Here is a 22,944-nt window from a genome sequence, read left to right on the forward strand (position 1 = left end):
GGAAGTAGATTGACAGAACTTCTTTTCAGGTACCTCTAAAAAAATTTTTTTTTTTTTTTATGGTGAGCCCATGGGTGTCAGAGTAGAACTGTGCTCCATGGGGTTTTCAATGGCTGATTTTTTGGAAGTAGATTGACAGAACTTCTTTTCAGGTACCTCTGGGCAGACTCGAACCTCCAACCTTTCGGTTAGTGGCCAAGCATGTTAGCTATTTGCACCGCCCAGGGGCTCCACTGGAACTATGAACACTTCCAAACATTATGGGGCAAAGAGCCTGTAGGGAGTGACTGGAGCTGCGGATGAAGAGGAAAAGAAGCCAAGCTACTCAACACCAAGAGTTTTCCTGCCACCCCGCCGTGGAGAATGGGAAATGACAGAGGGGTGTTAATACAAAGTGACTTGTCAGGGTTTGGTTTTAGAAAGATCATTTGGGCAGAATGTGAAAGGTGGACTTAAGGAGAATAAGAGTGGTATCAGGGAGGCCAGCTGGGAGGCTGCATTTGTCCTGAAAAGGGAATGGATAAGGGTCTGGACGCAAGGTGACCAACTTGTCCCAATTTTCCTGGTTTTAACACTGAAAGTCCCATGTCCCAGGAGGCCCCTCAGTTCTAGGCAAATGGAAACATTTTGTCAACCTAGCTGGAGCAGAAGAAGAAGGACAGAGAAGAAGGGAGAGATCTGAGAAGGTTTGAGAGAGAAAACCAGCAGGGCATGGGGAAGTAAAGGCAGGACGCAGAAGATTCCAGGTTTCTGGCAGAGGTGACTGGTTAGTGATGGCACCATTAAGTGAGAGAGGAACCCAAAGGAGGAGGGAATGAAAGAAAAACAACCACTAACACGTGTATAGCTCTTACTCTGCAAGTCACTCCTCTGAGAGTGTCATGGGCCACAATCCTCACAGCCACCAGATGGGGTGGGTACTGTCATTATTCCCATTTTACAAATAATGAAACCGGAGGACAGAGAGCTTGAGGAACTTGCCTAAAGTCGCTTAGCTGATACATGGCAGGGCCAAGACCTGAACCCAGGCTCTAGAGAGCCCTTAACTTACAAGACACTGGCGTTGGTTTTTAATATCTTGAGTTCCGGGTATTGTGGGACATCCAATTCGTGCTAATTTAGTTAAATGCAGTAGTCTGAAACTCAAGGGGTGAATGTCAGAGCAGGAGATAACAGATTTGGGAGTCCTTAATAAATTATACTAAAACCTTGTAAGTGGATTTGATATCCAGGAAATGGGAAAAGAAGTGGACCATGGATAGAAGCTGTGAACAGTGACTATTCAAGGAACTGACTTAAGAAAAAGAGTCCACAGAAAGAGGCCAAAAATTAACGATCACATATGTGGGAGAAGAACTGTGTTGTCACAGAATTCATACGTCTAGGGGGCTTCAAGAGTCACAGAACAGAGCTTCAGTTCAAGAGGTGGGTTATATTCCACCACCTCCCAAACTTGATTAAAGGAGGATAACCCACTACCGTCAAGTCGATTCCGATTTATAGCAACCGTATAGGACAGAGTAGAACAGCCCTGTATGGTTTCCAACGCTGTAAATTTTTATGGAAGCAGACTGCCACATCTTTCTCCCACAGAGCAGCTGGTGGGTTCAAACCACCAACCTTTTGGTCAGCAGCCCAGAGCTTTAACCACTGCATCACCAGGGCTCCTTAAACAAAAGAAACCAAAACTTGTTGCCGTTGAGTCGATTCTAACTCATAGCAACCCTATAGGACAGAGTAGAATGGCCCCATACCGTTTCCAAGGAGCAGTTGGTGGCTTTGAACTGCTGAACTTTTGGTTAGCAGCTGGGCTCCAGGGCTCCTTAAAGGAGGATAAAGCAGATGGCAGGGATAACGTGGAGCCTGAAAAGGGGTAACTGATTGAAAGGCGGTATGAGGAGCAGTTAGATACCTCGGGTTCCCATTCCCACCCTGGGCAGCCAAGCAATGAACCTTTTTCCTGCCGCACAGGCCAGAGAAACTGAACCAGAGAGACTCTGGACTTGGGGACACTACAACTGGGGGAGGATGGAATGAAGTGCTAGGCACCAGATAGGTGGACTCCATGAAAGCTCGCTCACTGAATGGTGAAAGCCTTAGCCCCTTTGCCCAACCTAGCTCCAGAATGCCAGATGCCGTAGGCTTGTACTCACTGTCCTCCCTACCAAGGCCTGAGTCCAAAGGACCTTTCCCTGGAAAAACAAAACTGTCCTAGCAAAGAGACTTACAGATACTGACATTTGAGTTCCCCGTGGAAAGGCAGGTGGCCACCTGACTGTCCACTGAGAAACCCACCATTGACTTAGCTCTTTAGTGCCTCACTCTTGAATTTGAACCCACAACACAGATCACCAGATATTTGGAAACAGCACCTAACATTACAAATAAATAAATAAATAAGGGGAGAAAGCCTGAAACAAGCAAACAAAATAAGAATTCAGAGGAAACAGACACCATGCACAGAGCAGAAGAAAATATCAAATAACCTATAATTAGCATTGTCAGAGAGATGAGAGAAGATACCCCATCCATGAAGCAAGAATAGAAAGCTATTAAATATAATAAGAAAACAAGAATTCTTGACGTTTAAACATTCAACAAATGAATTTGAAGAAAACTTCCCCAAAGTTGAAGAAAAGACAGAAGGACAAGGGGAGAGAAAAAATTAGGAAATTGGAGCATGAGTCTGGGAGGCCTAACATGTGACTATTTGTAGTTCCAGAAAGAAACAGAAGAGAAAGGGAAGGAAATGATTTTTTAAAATTATACTAGAAAATAGCTCAGAACCAAAGGACACATGTCCCCAGACTGAAAATGTCAATCAAAGTTCCAACATAAAGAACAACAACGACAAAAGATCCCACCAAGGCATGTTCCTGTGACAGCTCAGAACCCTTTGTATAAAATGAAGTACCTAAAGCTTCCAGGGAGAGAAGGACAGCCTCGTAAAAAGCCTGGGTGCACGAAGGCATCACTTTTCACGACAGCAATATCGGAAACTAGAAGAAAATTCAGGTTCATACAAACCAAGAGAGAACTGACAAAACCGTAGCAGTAATGCTGACAAATCCTTCTCCATTTTGAGAAGACAAAAAACAAATAAATTTGTATATTAGAGTAACATAATGTATTTGATTTAATAATTAAACATCATACTTTGTATTCTATAGTTAGAAAACACACATGTATTTTTTAGTTGCCACAGGATATTAAAAAATTTATCATATAATAGACAATGAAGAAAATGCCAATAAATCCCCCAAAGATAGCAATTATACAGGTCAGATGCTTTGTTCCAGCGGCATTTGCTAATCTCAGTGATCAAAACCCAGACCCAAACCCGTTGCTGTCGAGTTGACTCTCACTCGTAGCAATCTCATAGGACAGACTAGAACTGCCCCACAGGGTTTCCAAGGAGCAGCTAGTGGATTTGAACTGCTGGCCTTTTGGTTAGCAGCCCAAGCTCTTAACCATCGTGCCACCATGGCTCCAATCTCAGTAACCAAGGGCTTGAATTTCTGTAGCCGTAGAGGAATGGGAGAAACAAGGCCTTGAGTTCACATGAGGCAGGGATTTGAAAATGAGATCCCTTCAAGGCCTCTCAATGAAAGACTCTATTAGAAAAAATCCATCTACCAGCAATGGGAGACCACAGAGAAATGTGTCTGCTTTTGCTGTGCTATGATTGAGGGAAGAACGTCTTCCCTGAACATTCTTAGTCATGAGCCTGTTTTTCTGTGGGCCTGAGGTACACATTTACACAATCTGTATGGTCTGGGAATTTATGAGCCAGGAAATATGGTACTAGGCAGATACATGACTTGGGCACTTGGCAAGAGCAAATAAAAAATTTCTCTAGAAGAAGAATTTTTCCACCCAGGTTTCCCACAGATAAAGCCCCAACAAACAAGAGCTCACAACTGAGGAGACACACAGGAGTTAACCTACTATGGGGTCAGTGGACCCAGTAAGTAGAAGGATTAGACTCTCAATAATTACAGATGCTATAATTACATAATTCAGACTGTAAAATAAAAATGTTTAAAATGAGAAAAGAAATGACAGAAGGAATAAACATGAGAAAAGAACAACATGATATGAAAGGAACAAAAAACCAAAAATCAAACCAGCTGCTGCTAGTCAATGCCAACTCATGGCGCCCCCATGTGCTCCATAGGGTTTTCAATGGTTGATTTTTTGGAAGTAGATAGCCCGACCTTTCTTCTGAGGTGCCTCTGGGTGGATTCCAACTGCCAACCTTCTGATTAGCAGTCAAGCACTTAAACAGCATGTCATTTTCATTGACTCTAAAATGCATTTTTTTCTTATTTCAATATCTCTGAAGTTAGAAAGTATTTTATAACCAACATGATAAGAAAGCACTGTTCATGGATGACCTTGAAAACATTTGCTGAGTAAATAAATCGGTTGCAAAAGGACAAATACTGTATGACCTCACTTACATGAAATAAGCAAGTCTATAGAAACCAAAGATTATTAATGGTTACCGGCGGTGGGAGGAAAGGGGAAAAGGGAAGTTTTTGTTTGGGAGAGGGAATGACTTTATGTAAATGATAGTTGAATATTTTAGAAAAGGATAACAACAATGGTTGCACAAGGTGAAAAATATCATCAATGTCACTGAATTGTAAATGAGGAAATTACTGTGTTGGCAAATGTCTTGGTGTATACATTTTCACCAAAATAAATAAATAAAGAAAGGAAGGAGGAAAGCAAGTACTGTTCATAGTTTAGGAAGCATTGCTTCTTTCTTAAAAAAAAAAAAAATTTTAGAGGTAGGTAAAATTACAGTCTGTCTTAAATTCAATGAGATATTTATGGTGTTTGAAAAAGAATCAGACATAATGTGATATATAACACTGGGGATGAGAAAATCATGTCAGAGGCAGAAATCATCAAAGAAAATAATTGGTAGATTTTGCTGTATCAAAGTATTTTAAAAAATCACACACAGAAAAAGATAAACTGGGAAAAGTATTTCCAAAATACGTAACAAATCAGGGGTTAATGTTCTCATATTATGAAACAGGGACAAAACATTACTAATAGGGGATAAAAATATGAACAGGAAATACATGAGTGAAGATACAGAAATTATCAATAAATGCAAGGAATTATTCAACTTCATTAATTGGTAATCAAAGAAATGCAAGTTGAAACAATGAAAATTTTGACTATCAAATTTGCCAAGATACAGAAATAATGAGTTAATTGTGCAAAGAACTTGGCACTCCTGAACGTGAAAGTGGAACCGAGTATAGACTTTCTGGAAGGAAATTTGGCAAAAATATCAGAAGTCCTAAAATATGCTCGCCATCTGAATGGCCGATTTTACTTCTAGGCATTTTTAAAAAAAACATAACCATGATTTTATGCAAATATTTATCCCTTAGGATGCTCTTCATAGTGTTACTTATAATAGTGAAAAATGAGAATTTAAATGTACTACAAGAAATCAATTAAATAGTTATAAAGATGTATGTGGCCACTATATAGTAAATATTTAATGAAATATATTTAATGACACAAAACATATTTAATGATATGGACAAGTGGCAGAGTATATTTTTGTGTAAGACTAGAGACCAGTATATACCATAGCTCTCAATTATGTAAAAATACATAGAGAAAAGGCTGGATGTTAACCCTCAAAATGTCAATAGTCATCTTTTCCAGGTAATGGGACTATGAGTGAATTGACTTCTTTATGCTCTTTTGTATTTCCCAAAATCAGTAAGTGAACTTTTGTTTATAGGCTGAAATGTTATTTTAAAGAGAAAGGATAAAGAAATTGTGAACAATATCACACACCGCACAGATCCATAATGTAAGGACTAAAAATTAACGGTTGGTGTTGGTAACCTGTGACCTTGCCATGGTGGGGTAGGCTGTAGGCAGATGGTAGTGGGTAGAAGAGTCATTGTTAAGGGACTGGAAACCCTTCTAGAGGTATATTTCAAGACGTTTGTCTACGAAGGAAAGAAAGGAGACAAAGTGGTAGCTAGAGAGTTGTCATGGATTGAATTATGTCCCCCCAAAAATGTGTGTATCAACTTCGTTAGGCCATGATGCCCAGTGATGTGTGGCTGTCCTCCGTTTTGTGATTGTAATTTTATGTTAAGAGGATTAGGGTGAGATTGTAACACCACCCTTAGTCAGGTCACCTCCCTGACCCAATGTAAAGGAAGTTTTCCTGGGGTGTGGCCTGCACCACCTTTTATCTCTCGAGAGATAAAAAGAAAGGGAAGCAAGCAGAGAGTTGGGGACCTCATACCACCACGAAAACAATGCAAAGAACAGAGCATGTCCTCTGGACCTGGGGTCCCTGCACCTGAGAAGCTCCTCGACCAGAAGAAGACTGAAGACAAAGACCTTCCTCCAGAGTCGACAGAGAGAGAAAGGCTTCCCCTGGAGCCAACACCCTGAATTTGGGCTTGTAACCTGCTAGACTGTGAGAAAATGAATTTCTCTTTGTTAAAGCCATCCACTTGTGGTATTTCTGTTATGGCAGCACTAGATGACCAAGATAAGGGGCATTTCTACCACCTGTCAGTTGTGGTGGCTTACGTGCCGCTGTGATGCTGGAAGCTATGCCACTGGTATTTCAAAAACCAGCAGGGTCATCCACAGTGGACAGGTTTCAGCAGAGCTTCCAGACTAAGACAGGTTAGGAAGGAAGGCCTTGTGATCTACTTCCAAAAATTAGCCAAAGAAAACACCGTGGATTATAAAAGAATACTGTCCAATACAGTGTTGGAAGATGAGACCCCCAGGTTAGAAGTCACTCAAAACACATAATGGCCACAAAAATGGACTCAGGCATACCAATGATTGTGAAGATGGGGCAGGACCAGGCAAGGTTTCGTTCTGTTGTACCTGTGGTTACCATGAGTCTAACAACACCAGAGAGGTATTTGGGACATTTGGTAGAATTTTTTTTTTTTTTAGGATTTAAAAGACCTGACCATGTTTATAGGATAAGAAGAAGGAAAAGTAGAGGCAGAGGTCAAAGCTAGGGAAAAGAAAACTGAAAATAGATGGAGAAGAGCCCAGAGGAGAGGGAAGAGGGAGGTGTTTTGAGTGATGCTGGGGATCCAGTTGGGGTGGGAGGCCATGGGTTTGCTGGATGCAGGATTTCTCCCAGAAGCACTCAGCACCAGAGCGTATAGACTGAGTGGGTGGTTTGATCTAAAGTGGTGCGTCTGCTTGGGGGATGGTGCATGGAATTGGGGATGTCAGTGACAACATGGTGCAGGTATAAGCAGGAGGATCCACTGCCAAGCTGAGTAGGGAGGTTAAGTCCAGAGAAGCTATAAGATGGCCTTACTCATGCTAGCTGGTGTTCAACATTTCAAACAGACTGACTGGAAAACAGATTATTTCTGATAGGAAGGCCCATTTCCATAGCAAAGGCTCAGAAAAGCTTGGAAGTCATTTCCCCTTCTAAGAACCCCCTCCCCTGTGGGCTCCCAGCCACCTACGCTGTTTACACATCCCCAGTTCCCATCTGACTGTCCCCCGCTTCCATTCTACCCAGGACTCACCGAGAAGGACCTTCCCGCTAAGTTGGAGGATCTGACAACTTCTGTCACACTGACATTCAGGCACGTGTGGTCTGTAGCGGGAGCAGCAGCTCGAGGGAAGTGGGTGGGCCCTGAAATTGGGCAGAGGAGATGGGGGGGGGGCAGGTTTGGATGAGCCTCCAGGGAAGCAGGGGAGTTGGAGGTTCTAGGTCCTAAGAAGACTTCCATGAAGGCATTCTGACACCCTGCCCCGATCTCAGCTCCCTCCCATACCCTGCTCAGCCCATCTTCCTGAGTTCACCTTGGTCCTAGTCAATCTGGATGATCTGGTTCCTTCCAGATCATTTCTCTTCCCTGGCAAACCTACAAAGTTTCTCTACCCTCAGCATAGAGGCCATCACCAGCCTCAATCCCCACCACTACCCTTTCTTCACCTCCTTCTGCGCCCATTTTTCAATGGAAGAGAGCTCTGTTGAACTTTCCCCCAGATATTGGACATGCTAAGAATGTAAAGAACACCTAGCCCAGGATTTTGTTTACAACGAGGCACCAAGGGGGTGTTGGAGGGTATTAGTCCCAAAAGGTTGCAAGTGCTTCCCTTTCTTAATGCTGTACAATGTCTCAAAAGCCACTATTGTGTGATGGCTCCCAGGCCCACTAAAAAGGGTTCTTCCCTGTCTCTGCCTCTGAGGAGTGTTCCGCCATCCCCATACCAGTTCTGATAGAGTTTTGGGAGGGAAAATTTGGAGGAGTCAGATGACCTAGAATGGGGGTGGCCAGGGTGAGAGTCATACAAAGGAAATAGAAGAAATACAATTTTAAAAATAAGAGCTAAGACTTGTAGTTTACGATACACACACAGAGCAGTACCTTTTATCTCCATTTTAGAAATGAAGAATCAGAGAGGTCCCAAGTAACTTGCCCAATGTCACACGGACAGTAAGTGGCAAAGCTGGGATTTGAACCCTGCCTATCTGACTCTCTCCGGAGCCCTGGTGGCTTAGCTGCTAACCAAAAGGTCAGCATTTTGAATCCAGCAGCCGCTCCTTGGAAACCCTATGGGGCAGTTCTACTCCGTCCTGTAGGGTTGCTATGAGTCGGAATCGACTCTACGGCTCACGACAACACAACAACAACCTGACCCTAGAATCTGCTTGACCCACTGTTCTATAACCACCTCTGGGATGAGTTATTTCCAAAATTGCAAGTCTCCCTTGTGGTGTTAAAGGCCTACAAGTAAAACTCGTCTTGGATGTGATAGCGTTTCACGTTATCCACAAATTTATCTCGGCTGCTCAGGAATTGATAAAAATCGAATACCTATTTCTTGAAGTCTCCTACGATAATTGTGGAGCTGTCTATCTCACTTTTCAATGCTGTTAGAGTTTGTTTTATGTATCTTGCAGCCCTGTCATTGGGTGCATAAACATTTAATATGGTTGTATCTTCCCGGTCAATTGTCCCTTTAATCATTATGCAGTGTCCTTCCTTATCCTTTGTGGGGGATTTAACTTTAAAGTCTATTTTGTCAGAAATTAATATTGCCACTCCTGCTCTTTTTTGATTGTTGTTCGCTTGATATATTTTTGTCCATCCTTTGAGTTTTAGTTTGTTTGTGTCTCTAAGTCTACGATGTGTCTCTCATAGGCAGCATATAGACAGATAGTGTTTCTTTAAATCCATTCTGCCACTTTGCATCTCTTTATTGGTGCACTTAGTCCATTTACATTCAGTGTGATTATGGATAGGCATGAGTTTAGTGCTGTCATTTTGATGTATTTTTTTGTGTGTTGACAGTTTCTTTTTCCCATTTAATTTTTTGTGCTGAGTAGTTTATCTTTGTATATTGTCTTTTCCTCTTATTTGTTGTTGATTTTTTTCCTGCTGAGTCTCTATTTTTTTCTTGTATTTTATTTTTTAATGAGTAGGATTGTTAGTCTCCTTTGTGGTTGCCTTAATATTTAACCCTATTTTTCTAAGTTTAAACCTAACTTTTATGTCTTTATATTGTCTTGTCTTCTCCATATGAACGATCTGTGACTACATTTCTTAGTCCTTCTTTATTCTTTTAATGTTGTCTTCTTTTACATAATGACATCGCTGTTTCCCTGTTTTGAGCATTTTTTTATCTTGATTTATTTTTGTGATTTCCCTATCTGGGTTGACATCTGGTTGCTCTGTCCTGTGTTTTAGTCTTGGGTTGATATCTGATATTATTGATTTTCTAACCAGAGAACTCCCTTTAGTATTTCTTGTAGTTTTGGTTTGGCTTTTACAAAGTCCCTAAACTTCTGTTTATCTGGAAATGTCCTAATTTTGCCTTCACATCTGAGAGACAGTTTTGCTGGATATATGATTCTTGGCTGGCAATTTTTTTCCTTCAATGCTTTATATGAGTCATCCCATTGCCTTCTTGCCTGCGTGGTTTCTGCAGAGTAGTCTGAGCTTATTCTTATTGACTGTCCTTTGTAGGTGACTTTTCGTTTATCCACAGCTTCTCTTAAAATTCTCTATCTTTGGTTTTTGGCAAGTTCGATTATATGTCTTGGTGACTTTCTTTTGAGATCTACTTTATGTGGAGTTCGATAAGCATCTTGGATAGATATCTTCTCATCTTTCACGATATCAGGGAAGTTTTCTGCCAACAAATCTCCAATAATTCTTTGTATTTTTTGTTATCCCTCCCTGTTCTGATACTCCAATCACATAGGTTATTTCTCTTGATAAAGTCCCACATGATTCTTAAGGTTTCTTCATTTTTTAAAAAAATTTTTAATCTGATTTTTCTTCAGATATATTGGTGCCAAGTGTTTTATCTTCAGTCTCACTAATTCTGCCTTCCACTTGCTCAATTCTGCTCCTCTGACTTTCTATTGAATTGTCTAATTCTGTAATTTTATTGTTAATCTTCTGAATTTCTGATTGCTGTCTCTCTGTGGATTCTTGCAACTTATTAAATTTTTCATTATGTTCTTGAATAACCTTTTTAATTTCTTCAACTGCTTTATCTGTGTGTTCCTTGGCTTGTTCTGTGTTCTGCCTGATCTCGTTCCTGATGTCTTGAAGAGTTCTGTATATTAATTTTTGTATTCTGCATCTGGTAATTCCAGGAATGCACCTTCATCCAGAAGATCCTGTGATTCTTTGTTTTGAGAGCTTGTTGAAGCAATCATGGTCTGCTTCTTTATGTGATTTGATATCAACTGTTTTCTCTGAGCCATCTATAAGTTATTGTATTAGTTTATTTTATGTTTGCTTACTGTATCCTAGCTTCTTGCTTTGTTTTGTTTTGATATGCCCAAATAGGCTGCTTGGGTGAGCTAGCTTGATTATTTTTGCCTTTGAAGCTCTAACGTCCTGTCACCAGATGGCTAGAGCTTTTATCAGGTATATGACCCTAAGAGTCCATTCACTTTTCTTGTATGGATTCAGCTCAGGTGTCCAGATAGTTGGTCATCAAGTGTGTGGTACAGGCTCTGTCCTACAGTCCTAGAGAGGCATGGGTGATTGGTGCAGGTACAGGTATCTGGTTGCAGCAGGGGGTCATGCTCTGGACAAGGCAGCGGGGTGGGTTCTGCAGATGGACCCTGGGCACCCAATGCTTTTGGCTGTAAGGACTAGGAGGTACCAGTTATCCTTGGACCCCTGTTGCAGGTGGCTGGGTGACATGGGTGGAACCACCTGCCCTTAGGCCCCTGGTGTGGGTAGGTGAGGACCCTGCTTAATAGGCAAAGCAGTGTCAAACATCAAACGCCCTCCTCTCCACCACACAGCTGAAAGAGTTGCAGTCTGCCAGCAAGGGCCTATTCTCCTGAAATAGGCCTACACAGGTCCATGCAGGGGGGAAAGGTATTCAAAGTCCATGGACTGTTTATGCCTGGACAGGAGCCGCTTCTGTCCTGAGCTCCCCAGGTTAGTGAGCTGGCAGATTATCTTTTCCCCCAATTGTGAATTTATTCCTTCTCCAAGGCCAAGAGAATGGCTCAGGACACTCAGCAGAACCTATCTCAGGCCCAGGGAAATCGACAGTCACTGAAGCCGGCTTGGAGACTAGGGGTGCGGCAAAATATACGCAAGTACTTAGCTGTTGCCGAGAGTGCATCCTTCTCTGGTTCCAGAGCTGTGAGTAGGCTGTGTAGCTGGCTGTCTCTCCCTAGGAAATTGTGTCTGGAACGCTACTGCCAGCCTGCTGCTGATGCTCCAAGGAATGGTGCCTGAGGTTTCCTGGCGATTCAGTTCCGGCAACTCCTAGCCACTTCTGAACCATCTCTTCCTCTCCCTGCCGCTCAGTCTGTTTTCCATCTTTGCCTTTAATGTTCAGGGCTCCTAGCTTGTCAAAAATATAATCGCTTCACTTTTTTTTTTGAGACTTTGTTTTAAGAGGGATCACCAGAAGCGTCTGACTACTCTGCCATCTTGGCCCCACCTCTCCGAATACCTATTTCTTGAGTCTTAGCCTTTGTGTCAGATGCAAAGTAATGTAGGAATTATGATGCCTACAGATGCACATGCATGCATTGCAGACAGAGAGGTGTCATCATCAGGTTGCTAGCAAAGTCCCCAAAGGCTTTCGGAAACAGAAGTAATTACTTCTAGTTGGATGAAAGAGGATGGCTTGCAGACGGCTTCCTCCTAGGCATTCCAGCACAGTTAATGTGTATTTTCATTTTGCATTTCTTCTGGAATATTCCAAATGCATCCGTTTTTTAAAAAATACCTTTTATTTGTATAAAGTAGCACTTCATTTTTTCAGCAAATGTTTATTGAGTAGCTACTATGTGAGGATAGAGTGGCAAACACAATAGGTCCCTCCTGGGTGGACGTTCTTCTACAAGCACCTGTGGGTAGCATCCCTTCGGTCTTGTCTGTTGAAGCTTGGACTCAGAGTGGAGACACTGTGGTGCAGTGGTGAAAAGCTGGGACTTTTGTGTAAGACAGCCTTGGACTGAATCCCAGCTCTGACGCTTTCTCACATTGTGACCTTGGGTAAATTATTCTCTCTACTGCAGTTTCCAGTTAGAAAGTTGCCAATACTAATAATTCCTATCAGATAGGGTTAATATGCTTGAAAGAGTGAATGTGGTTAACATGCTCAGAATACCACCTGACCTCCAGTAAATGTGGGGCATGGTTAGTACTCCATGCTACCACCCTTTTCATTATTCCAGGAGACTGGGGTCACAAACTCAAGTTGCCCCAGGGCCCAGCCAGATTTATGTAATTAGGACTTGTGGTGCCTTCTGTGAACTGGACAGTACCTGCCCCATGGAATGACATGCAAAATAAAAGCATTCCAAACAAAAAACAACAAACTCCACAGGTCCAGTTCAGAGACAGAAGGCCACTTGCAGCCCCTTCCTGTGGCCCGTACACCTTTCAGCTTGTGTCCAATCAGGCAGCGGAGGCCCAGTCCCTACTGGTAGGGGCCGCTGCATTCCCCTGGTTGTGTTACTAGACGGTGAGCAACCTGAGGGCAGAGAGCTTGTTTCACCCTGGGCAGCACGAGTAGGAGCTTGGCCTCACATGGTGATCACAGTGACCTTGGAAAGCCGTCCTCCCTCTGTCACCCATCTTCTGTCGGTTGAGCCCCATACTTCTCTCCCTCTTGCCTTCCCCTTCTTGCCCCTTCTATCCCTCTGTGCTCTGTTTTCCTAGCTCCTCACCTTCAGTGTCATTGGCTGGAATGGCCTTCAGGACCAGCCCAGTGGCCCGCAGGGAAACAGTGACCTCTCGTGCACGGTGGCTGAGCAGGGCCTGGGGAGCAGGATGTAGGATCAGTGGGGGTCCTCGAGGTGACCACCATACGTCCTCACATCAACAGCATGTACCCCTCCCCCCTGCTTCCTGCCCCTGCCCTGTGAGTCTTCTCTGTGTCACTACAGTCCGATAAGGGGTCAGCTGATACAGGCTTAGAGTATTCCTAGCCCCGGACAATATCTCAGCCTTCCGGGTCAAAGGGGAATCTCCAATGAATAAGTTCAAACATCTGACCAGCTAGCGAGGGAGAGATTTTTGAGCAAGGGAACGTCTCTCTTGCCCCTTAACTTAGATCACCTTCTTGCTTATCCATAAGGGCAATCTTGACCCATCCATCCCTGTAAGACTGAAGACTGGGGCACTCTGGGGGCAGCGTCAAGCAAAGGGGCATAAAGTTCCTTTGGCTCTGTCTGCTCCCACCCAGCTGTGCCTCCTGGCTACCTCCTGACCACGCCCATGCACCCTGGCCCCAGTACTGACCTTTTGGTAGCAGATGGAGAGCTCAGCCCCTTGGCCCTCAACCACACCTCTCTTCTTGGGTGAAAAACCCTCTGACGGAAGATGAAAAACAAAAAGACAAAACAACAAACCCATTGCCATAGAGTCGATTCCAACTCATAGTGACTCCATGTGTTTGAGAGTAGAATTGTGCTCCACAGGTTTTTCAATGGCCTTTCTTGCCAGGCCTTTCTTCTAAGGCACCACTGGGTGGATTCAAACTGCTAACCTTTTGGTTAGTAGCCAAGTCCGTTAATCATTTGTGCCATCCTTACAAGATGCTTAAGGTGTGAGGCCCCACGCCTTCCACCTTGGCTTCCCCATCTCCCCAAGGGCCACTGGTAAGCTGCTGGATTTTCATGTTATGTCTCCCTGGATAGAAAGACAGCAGTCAGAGGTGCCTGGCTGCCTTTCAGTCTGGGGGAGCCTGGGATGAGCCAAGGGCAGCCTGGGTACTCAGCAGGGGGATAGAGCAGGGGTGGAAGAACTTTCCAGAAAAAGGTCTTGGGAGAAGCTGAGTCAGGGTGAGCTTTGGAAGAGGGAAACCGGGTGCTCACCTTTGGGGAATTTGGAGTCTTGGATCTTCACCTTTAGCTGTGTGAGGAAAACGTCCTCGGTGGGGTCCCGGCTCAGATCGCTGAAGAAGATCTGGAGAGAGGAAGGAGGGGCCTTGGTGAGGCTGACTCCTGAGGCCAGTGGCAGCCCCACAGCAGCCCAAGCATGCAGACAGTGGGAAGTGATGTTCAGGACAGGGCTGATGTCCCCCACCCGTCCTACCAGTAATAGACTCTGAGCTGCATAAAATGATTACCTGGATCTGAATTTACCCATAGCTATGAAAATATTTATAAACAGTGGAATAAACGATTAATGAAAATCCAAATTACGGGTAGCCATTACTGTCTAATGGGTATGGGGTGGGGGAAGCCAGGGACAAAATTCACATAAGGGGAGAGTAAATAAAATGTCTTAAGACACTGGCAGGAGAGGACAAAAGGGTGACAGCCGGAGAGGGGAACTTATAGAGTCCTGGATATGCACAGAGAAGGCAGGTGAGCAGGGCTGGTGAGAGCCGATTTGCTCTCAGGGAGAGGCTGTGGAGATTTGGTTGGGGGGGGAGGGGTGGCTCCTGAGGGCACAGGGCAGAGGAGAGAGGAGAGCCAGGGTGTGGAAGGGGGGAGGATAAAGGAGGTCAGAACAACATGGGAGAGTGGCCAAAAGACTTTTGAGAACAGGGATGCAAGGATTAGAAAAGCAGCCCCTGAAAGCCAGGAGCTGGCCTGGGGCTAAGAACTCGGCCTTGGTGTTTTGTCGACCATGAACAATTTCACAGAACGCCAACAGCAGGGCAAGGTCTCTCTAAGGGGATGGATAAAGACAAAAACCAGACCACTCCATAATCCTGTCCAAAAGCAGACAAACACACAAACATTGTGCCAACTACCCTGTCCCCATCCTCCTAACCTGGCAAATATGAGCATCTGCTGCTTCTTTATCCCTCACAGCTCTAGCCTTTTAGATGAGATTATTGAAACACCTGGTCACAGAATTGTACCCACTTACTGAGAGGATCAAATTCAGAGCAAAGCCCTGATTTTTTGGACCCTCCCCCGAATCATCTATGATTCCAAATCCCATATTATGTCTTTTCTTTTTATATACATATAGTTTTATTTATTTTGTTGTTGTTGTTGGGAATATACACAGCAGAACACATACTAATTCAACAGTTTCTACATGTACCATTTAGTCACATTGATTACATTCTTTGAGTTGTGCAAGCCTTCTCACCCTCCTTTTCTCAGTTGTTCCTCCCCATCAACATAAAATCACTGCCCCCTAAGGTTCTTATCTAATCTTTCAAGTTGCTGTTATCAATTTGATTCCATATTGATAGATAGATATTAAAAGAGCAGAATGCTCAAGGCAGATATTTTTTACTAGTTAAGCTAAACTATTCTTTGGTTTCAAGAAGACTTGAGGGGATATTTTTGGTTTAAGGTTTAAAGATTATCTCAGGCCAGTAAGTTTCAGGGTTTTAGCCAACCTTCGTGGTTCCAGGGAGCCTGGAGTCCATGAAAATTTGAAATTCTGTTCTACATTTTACCTCTTTTGATCAGGATTCTTCTATGGAATCTTTGTTCAAAACGTTCAGTGATAGTAACCAGGTGCCATGCAGTTCTTCTGGTCTCACGGCAAAGGAGGCAGTTGTTCATGGAGGCAATTAGCCACACATTCCATATCCTCCTCCTATTCCTGACTCTCCATCTGTTGTTCCAGGTGAATAGGGACCAATGGTTGTGCCCTGAATGGTCACTTGGAAGCTTTGAAGACCCCAACTTGACTACACCTTCTCCACTGCCCATCTGTCAGCTTGTTGTACTGTGATGGCTTATGTGTAGCTATGATGCTGGAAGCTATGCCATGGTATTTCAAATACCAGTAGGGTCACCCATGGTGGACAGTTTTAGTGGAGCTTCCACATTAAGACAAACTAGGAAGAAAGATCTTGTGATCTACTTCCAAAAATCAGCCAATGAAAACACTACGGATCACAACAGAATATGATCCAACATAGTGCTGGAAGATGAGGCCCCTAGGCTGCAAATCAACTACACACTAGCTGCAACAATGGACTCAATGATCATGAACATGGCGCAGGACTGGGCATTGTTTCATTCTCTTATAATAAGGTCGCCATGAGTTGCAGCCAACTTGATGTCTACTATCAACAACACCTTCTTACTGAAAGGCCTCATGGTTGCCCATGGTGTGTATTCTCCTTCAGTGTTAGCAAACCCAACTTTGTTCAGCTGCAGGTATTCTCCTGGGGATGGTGACTTGCTGAACCCAAGCCCTGGCTCCAGATGGATATGTGATCCATCTCCTTGGTCGCAGTGATTGCTGTAGGGATAAATCATTTACCTCAGTCCTGGGGCTTTTACTAGAGCAGTTGGAACCCACTGGGGTTGATAAACTAGAAAGATGTAGACCTGAAACTGCTAGTGGCCATCTTGCCATCATGAGGTAAATGCCTGCCTGAGGGAAGCAACTCAGAGTAATATAGAGAAAAAGGATGAAGAGAGAGAAAAGAGAGATGAAGTCCTGGTGGCATTGTCTGAGTTCTCAAATCCAGCTTTTCTCAAGTCACTCGACCCGGAACTTTTCAGCAATGTTAGCCAGTAGATTTTCTTACGCCAGTTTTTAAGATTTCTGTTACTTGCAATGGAAGAGTCCTCACCAACTCAAAACTAGAACCAGAAGTGGAGTTTTCCAAGTGAAGATCCTAAAATGAGGAACTGGCTGAGTCCAAGTGGGATGGATGTGGGGTAGTAGCCTTCACAACTGGACCAATAAGCAACATCATGATAAATGAAGAAAACATTGAAGTTGTCAAGGACTTAATTTTACTTAGATCCACAAACAACGCCCATGGAAACAAGAAATCAAATGATGTATTGCATTGGACAAATCTTCTGCAAAAGATTTCTTTAATTAAAGTATTAAAAAGCAAAGATGTCGCTTTGAGGACTGAAGTGTACCTGACCCAAGCCATGGTATTTTCAACCCCCTCATATGCATGTAAAAGCTGGACAATGAATAAGGAAGACCAAAGAATTGATGCATTTGAATTATGGTGTTGGCAAAGAGTACTGAATATACCATGGACTGCCAGAAGAATGAACAAATCTGTTTTTGAAGAATTACAGCCAGAATGCTCCTTAGAAGTGAGGACAGTGAGACTTAGTCTCATGTACTTTGGACTTGTTATCAGGCAGGATCAGTCCCTGGAGAAGGACATCATGCTTGGTGAAGCAGTGTCAGTGAAAAAGAGGAAGACCCTCAACAAGATGGATTGATACAGTGGCTGCAACAATGGGCTCAAATAGAGCAAAGATTGTGAGGATGGCACAGGACTGGGCAACATTTTGTTCTGTTGTACATAGGGTCACTGTCATGAATTGAACTGTGTCCCCCTAAAATATCTGTCAACTTGATTAGGCCATGATTTCCAGTACTGTGTGGTTGTCCTTCATTTTGTGATTGTAATTTTCCTATGTGTTGTAAATCCTAATCTCTGCCTGTGGTTAATGAGGCAAGATTAGATTATGTTAAAGAGGATTAGGGTGAGACTGTAACACCCTTACTAAGGCCACATCCCTGATCCAATGTAAAGGGAATTTCCCTGGAAAGGAAAGGGAAATGAGCAGAGAGGGGGGACCTCATACCACCAAGAAAGCAGAGTACATCCTTTGGGCCCGAGGTTCCTGTGCTGAGCAGTTCCTAGAACAAGGGGAAGATGGACGAGAAGGACCTTTCTTCAGAACTGACAGAGAGAGAAGGCCTTCTGCTAAAGCTGACGCCCTGTATTGAGTCTTGTAGCCTACTAGACTGTGAGAGAATAAATTTCTTTTTGTTAAAACCATCCACTTGTGGTATTTCTATTACAGCAGCACTAAATGACTAAGACAGTCGCTACAAGTTGTAACTGACTTGATGGTACCTAACAACAACAAGTTGGGTGGAGAACAGTGAGAATTCTTCCATCCCTGGCTGGGAATTTGGAAAGCGCCACTGTACAGTAGCAAAGCAGCTGGTTAAGTGCTGCCTGCTGTTTCCCAGGGCTTGGACTATATGCCTACTGAACCTGGAGCCTCAGGGGCTTGACAGAATGAAGCCAGGGTGTAGGAGTATGTTGGCCACTTCCAGTCATCTGCAGTAAGGGCCACTAAGAAAGAGACAATGGTCAGTAGAAGTTGGTCAGTCTTAAAGCAGAGAACAAAGAAACTAATATAGTCTTCCAAGAAAGGTCCTTGCTGCGTATATCGGCCAACAAGGGCTGGGTAGTTTTGGTAACTAAAGGCTTTAAAAAGTCAAACTCTCTGCGCCCGTTTAATGCCAGAAAAGGTATAGAGCTTCAAACCACAGTAGGATATAAGATTGAGACCCGGAAGAAGCCTAAGCCTTGGGCTCTCCCCTCCCAATCCCGCTGGTGTGTATACACTCCATGGGAAGATAAATGGAAATTTTGTAGTTTTGGAAGGTGTTTTGTTTGCTGTAGGTTATAAAGGGAGAATAAAGGGGAGGAACAAGAACAGAGGGGACGACTGAAGGGGTCCGGTCCAGGAGGAGGTGGTAGCAGATAGGCCAAGGACACAGATGAAGGGGTTTGTCCTGAACTAGAGGAGGTTCACCAGAAGAGCATGTGAAGATGGGAATGGGTGTAGATGCATTTCTAGGCATGGACAGGAAGTTTGGGGAGCCCTTGGGGCCTCAACTTTTTTCAGTGGTCTGGGTGGAAAGGTCATTTACTGAAAGTAAAGGGCTTGAGGTGGTGAAGGTTGGAATGTTGTTGTTCCAGAAGGAAAAGGAAAATGCCAAGGGAGCAGTGTGGGTACAGCCGAGGCTGGGCACCACAATATGCGGAGATGTCAAGTCACAGGGCTTTGGATTTTTTCCCAGGTGATACACAGAAGCCCACGTTCCTCAAAAGGTAAGGAACATTGCAAGCACTGACCTGGGGTTGGGTTTTGCTGGGAAGGGAGACGGTAGGGAAGGGAAGTGAAGGATGAGGTGAGAGAGTGGCTCAGATGAGAAACTGCCTGGGCGGACATGGAAGAAAGGAGGCAGAGGGATGATGGATGGTAAGAAAGCAGAAGGACCTGGAGTGGCTACGAGGTTGAAGAGAAGTATGATGGGAGAGCAGGTGCAAGTGCCTTGGAGGAATGGGAGTTTGTGACCAAAGACTAGAAAAAGAAAGTTTAAGATTTCTGAGGTAAAGCAATTGCCGACGATCACTTCCATGCCAGCTAATCCCTGATTCTCAATCCTCTACAGCAGCCAATTTCAAGGGATCAAGCTTATTATGGATTGAATTGTGTCCCCCCAAAATGTGTGTCAACTTGGCCAGTCCATGATTCCCAGTATTGTGTGATTGTCCACCATTTTGTTTTCATCTGATGTGATTTTCCTGTGTGTTATAAATCCTACCTCTATGATGTTAATGAGGTAGGACTTACTCTACAAGATTAGGTTATGTCTTAAGTCAATCTGTTTTGAGATAGAAAAAAGAGAAGTGAGCAGAGAGACATGGGGACTTCCTACCATCAAGAAAGCAAAGCCAGGAGCATAGCGCATCCTTTGGACCCAGGGTTCCTGCACGGAGAAGCTCCTAGGACAGGGGAAGATTGATGACAAGGACCTTCCCCCAGAGCCGACAGAGAGACAAAGACTTCCCCTGGAGCCAGTGCTCTGAATTCAGACTTCTAGCCTCCTAGACTGTGAAAGAATAAATTTCTCTTTGTTAAAGCCACCCACTTGTAGTATTTCTGTTATAGTAGCACTAGATAGCCTAGAACAAAGGGCTAAGGAGAATTTCCCACATAAAGAAGATGTACTTCTGCTTGGATTAGAGGCCTTATAAGGTAATATTTACCTGATTCATACCTAACAGCCAGAAGTGTCTGGGCAAGTTTATTACTTGTACCCTGGTTCCTGTATTTCCCCAGAGCCAGGGTATTTAGGTTGTGGGGTCCTGGAGTCCAACAGGCTGGCATGGTATCCTTGGAGCCCCAGGTGGAAAGCTTACCTTGACTGTGTAGATCTGGAAATAGATGGGTTGGGTGCCCATGCGAACATAGTAGGTAATGACATCTAGGATGAAAGGGTCCACAGTCCGGGATGTATCCAGGGAGGGAGGCTGTGAGTGAGGCAGAGAATGTCTTTAGCCACCTCTCTCCATGTGGGAGGTGCCATTTTCTTAACAGAGAAACTCCAAAGCCTCCACATACCCTCTGTGATACACTAACTCAGTTGATCCTTCAACAAACTCCAAGACTTTCCTATCACCCAACTTCTACTCCTCATCAAAATATACCTGTCCAGGGCCCCATATTCCCAGGTATACTGATTCAATTCAGTTTCACAAACAAATATTAAGTGCCTGCATATGTAAGACACTGTGCTAGGTGCTTTGAGGAGACAATATGCTTGAAAGTGTAACTAATGATGAAAGAGCCTGGACTGGGTTCTAGGCTTGGATTAGCCACTCACTAGCCAGGTGCCCATGGAAAAATTACTCAACTCTTTGAAGCCTGAGTTTTATTCTAGGGAAAATGAGACATTGAACCAGATGATATGAAGTCCCTTTCAGCTCTGGTGGTCTCTGAATTTATTAATAAACTAATTAATATTTACATGTTGTGGAGAAAGGACTAGCATCATGTCCCCTAGGCCTTCCTCAACTCCATATGATTATAAAGCATAACAGAACATCTATATAGAATCTTAGAATGGGAATTCCAGAACACTTAATTGTGCTCATGAGGAACCTGTACATAGATCAAGAGGCAGTTGTTTGGATAGAATAAGGGGATACTGATTGGTTTCAAGTCAGGAAAGTTGTGTGTCAGAGTTGTTTCCTTTCACCATACCTTTCAATCTGTATGCTGATCGAATAATCTGAGAAGCTGGACTGTACGAAGAAGAATGGGGTATCAAGGATTGGAGGAAGACTCATTAACAACCTGCGTTATGCAGATGATATAACCTTGCTTGCTGAATGTGAAAAGCACTTACTAATGAAGATCAAAGACCACAGCCTTCAGTATGGAATGCACCTCAACATAAAGACAACAAAAATCCTCACAACTAGACCAATGAGCAACATCATAATAAATGGAGAAAAGATTGAAGTCGTCAAGAATTTCATTTTACTTGGATCCACAATCAACAGCCATGGACGCAGCAGTCAAGAAATCAAAAGACCCATTGTACTGGGTAAATCTGCTGCAAAGGACCTCTTTCAAGTGTTGAAAAGCAAAGATGTCACCTTCAAGACTAAGGTGCGCCTGATCCAGGCCATGGTATTTTCAATCACATCATATGCATGTGAAAGCTGGACAATGAATAAGGAAGACTGAAGAAGAGTTGACACCTTTGAATTGTGGTGTTGGAGAAGAATATTGAATATACCATGGACTGCCAAAAGAACGAACAAATCTGTCTTGGAAGAAGTACAACCAGAATGCTCCTTAGAAGCAAGGATGGCGAGACTGCATCTTACATACTTTGGACACGTTGTCAGGAGGAATCAGTCCCTGGAGAAGGACATCATGCTTGGCAAAGTACAGGGTCAGCAGAAAAGAGAAAGACCCTCAGTGAGGTGGGTTGACACAGTGGCTGCAACAATAACCTCAAGCATAACAATGATTGTGAGGATGGTGAAGGACCAGGCAATGTTTCATTCAGTTGTACACAGGGTCGCTATGAGTTGGAACCGACTTGGCGGCACCTAACAACAACAACATATAGAATCTTATAAGAGTTGGAAAGAAGTTTAGAGTTTATCTCATCCAATTCATATCCAATCCTATACTATCTCTTCTGACTCTCACATCTGGTGTATTGAAATACTGCTCCCTTCAAAAAGGTCACACTGAGGAACTATAAATGTATTCTAATAGTGCTTTTGTTGCTCAGAATGTTTCAAGTCTCTTCTTGTGGAAACTGCATTTGAAGTAAGTATAAAAGCCACATAAATTCTTTGTTATAAGGGGAAAGAGAGGGAGGAATACAACCAAAATCTTACATGTGTCCTGGCAGGGAAAAAAATTCCAGCAAAGGAACACAAACGGGGCTTGTATCAGATGTTCCTATTATAATATCCTCCAAGTTTGGAGGAAAAAGTATTTTAATACCCAGCCAAAATAACTGTCATGTATATACAGACACATTTTTAGATAAGTGATAGTTCAGAAAATATGCCCCCCTGCAAATACCTTTATTTGAATAGAAAATATAAGAATACATATTTCAATCAAGCAAGCAATAAGGCAAAACTGAGAGCTCGGTAAGGTGGCAAGTTAAAATATAAAATATGTAATATACTAGCAATAAGTACTAACCAAATATAACAGGGGAAAGATACCGTTTGGAACAGCAAGAAAAGATATCAGACATGAGCAATGATTCAGGAAGAAATGGGCAAAAGTATATGATGAAAACCCTGTAGCTATACCGAGGGGTATACAAGAAGGCTTTAACAAATGAAGCGCTATACCACACTCCCAGAAGGCAAAACTTAATATGATGAAAACTCCAATTCTCCCCCAAACGTCCATCAGAATTCCAATGGGATTAAACA

The 22,944-nt window shown here is 43.3% G+C and overlaps 1 protein-coding gene across 5 annotated transcripts in view; it reads right to left on the minus strand.

Annotated features, from left to right (window-relative positions):
• The window catches only part of PIK3R6 (phosphoinositide-3-kinase regulatory subunit 6), a 114,146-nt gene that overhangs the window by 11,783 nt on the left and 79,419 nt on the right, over positions 1 to 22,944 (minus strand). For all 5 annotated transcript variants that reach the window (XM_064271769.1, XM_064271767.1, XM_023556446.2 and 2 more), the window contains 5 exons: positions 20,389 to 20,499; positions 14,357 to 14,447; positions 13,782 to 13,852; positions 13,208 to 13,298; positions 7,566 to 7,675 (listed from right to left, as the gene is read on the minus strand). In XM_064271769.1, the coding sequence (XP_064127839.1) occupies positions 7,566 to 7,675; positions 13,208 to 13,298; positions 13,782 to 13,852; positions 14,357 to 14,447; positions 20,389 to 20,499 (474 nt within the window). The remainder of the gene's footprint in view (positions 1 to 7,565; positions 7,676 to 13,207; positions 13,299 to 13,781; positions 13,853 to 14,356; positions 14,448 to 20,388; positions 20,500 to 22,944) is intronic.

Source organism: Loxodonta africana, chromosome 18 (genome assembly GCF_030014295.1).
Source record: "Loxodonta africana isolate mLoxAfr1 chromosome 18, mLoxAfr1.hap2, whole genome shotgun sequence".
Taxonomy (NCBI): domain Eukaryota; kingdom Metazoa; phylum Chordata; class Mammalia; order Proboscidea; family Elephantidae; genus Loxodonta; species Loxodonta africana.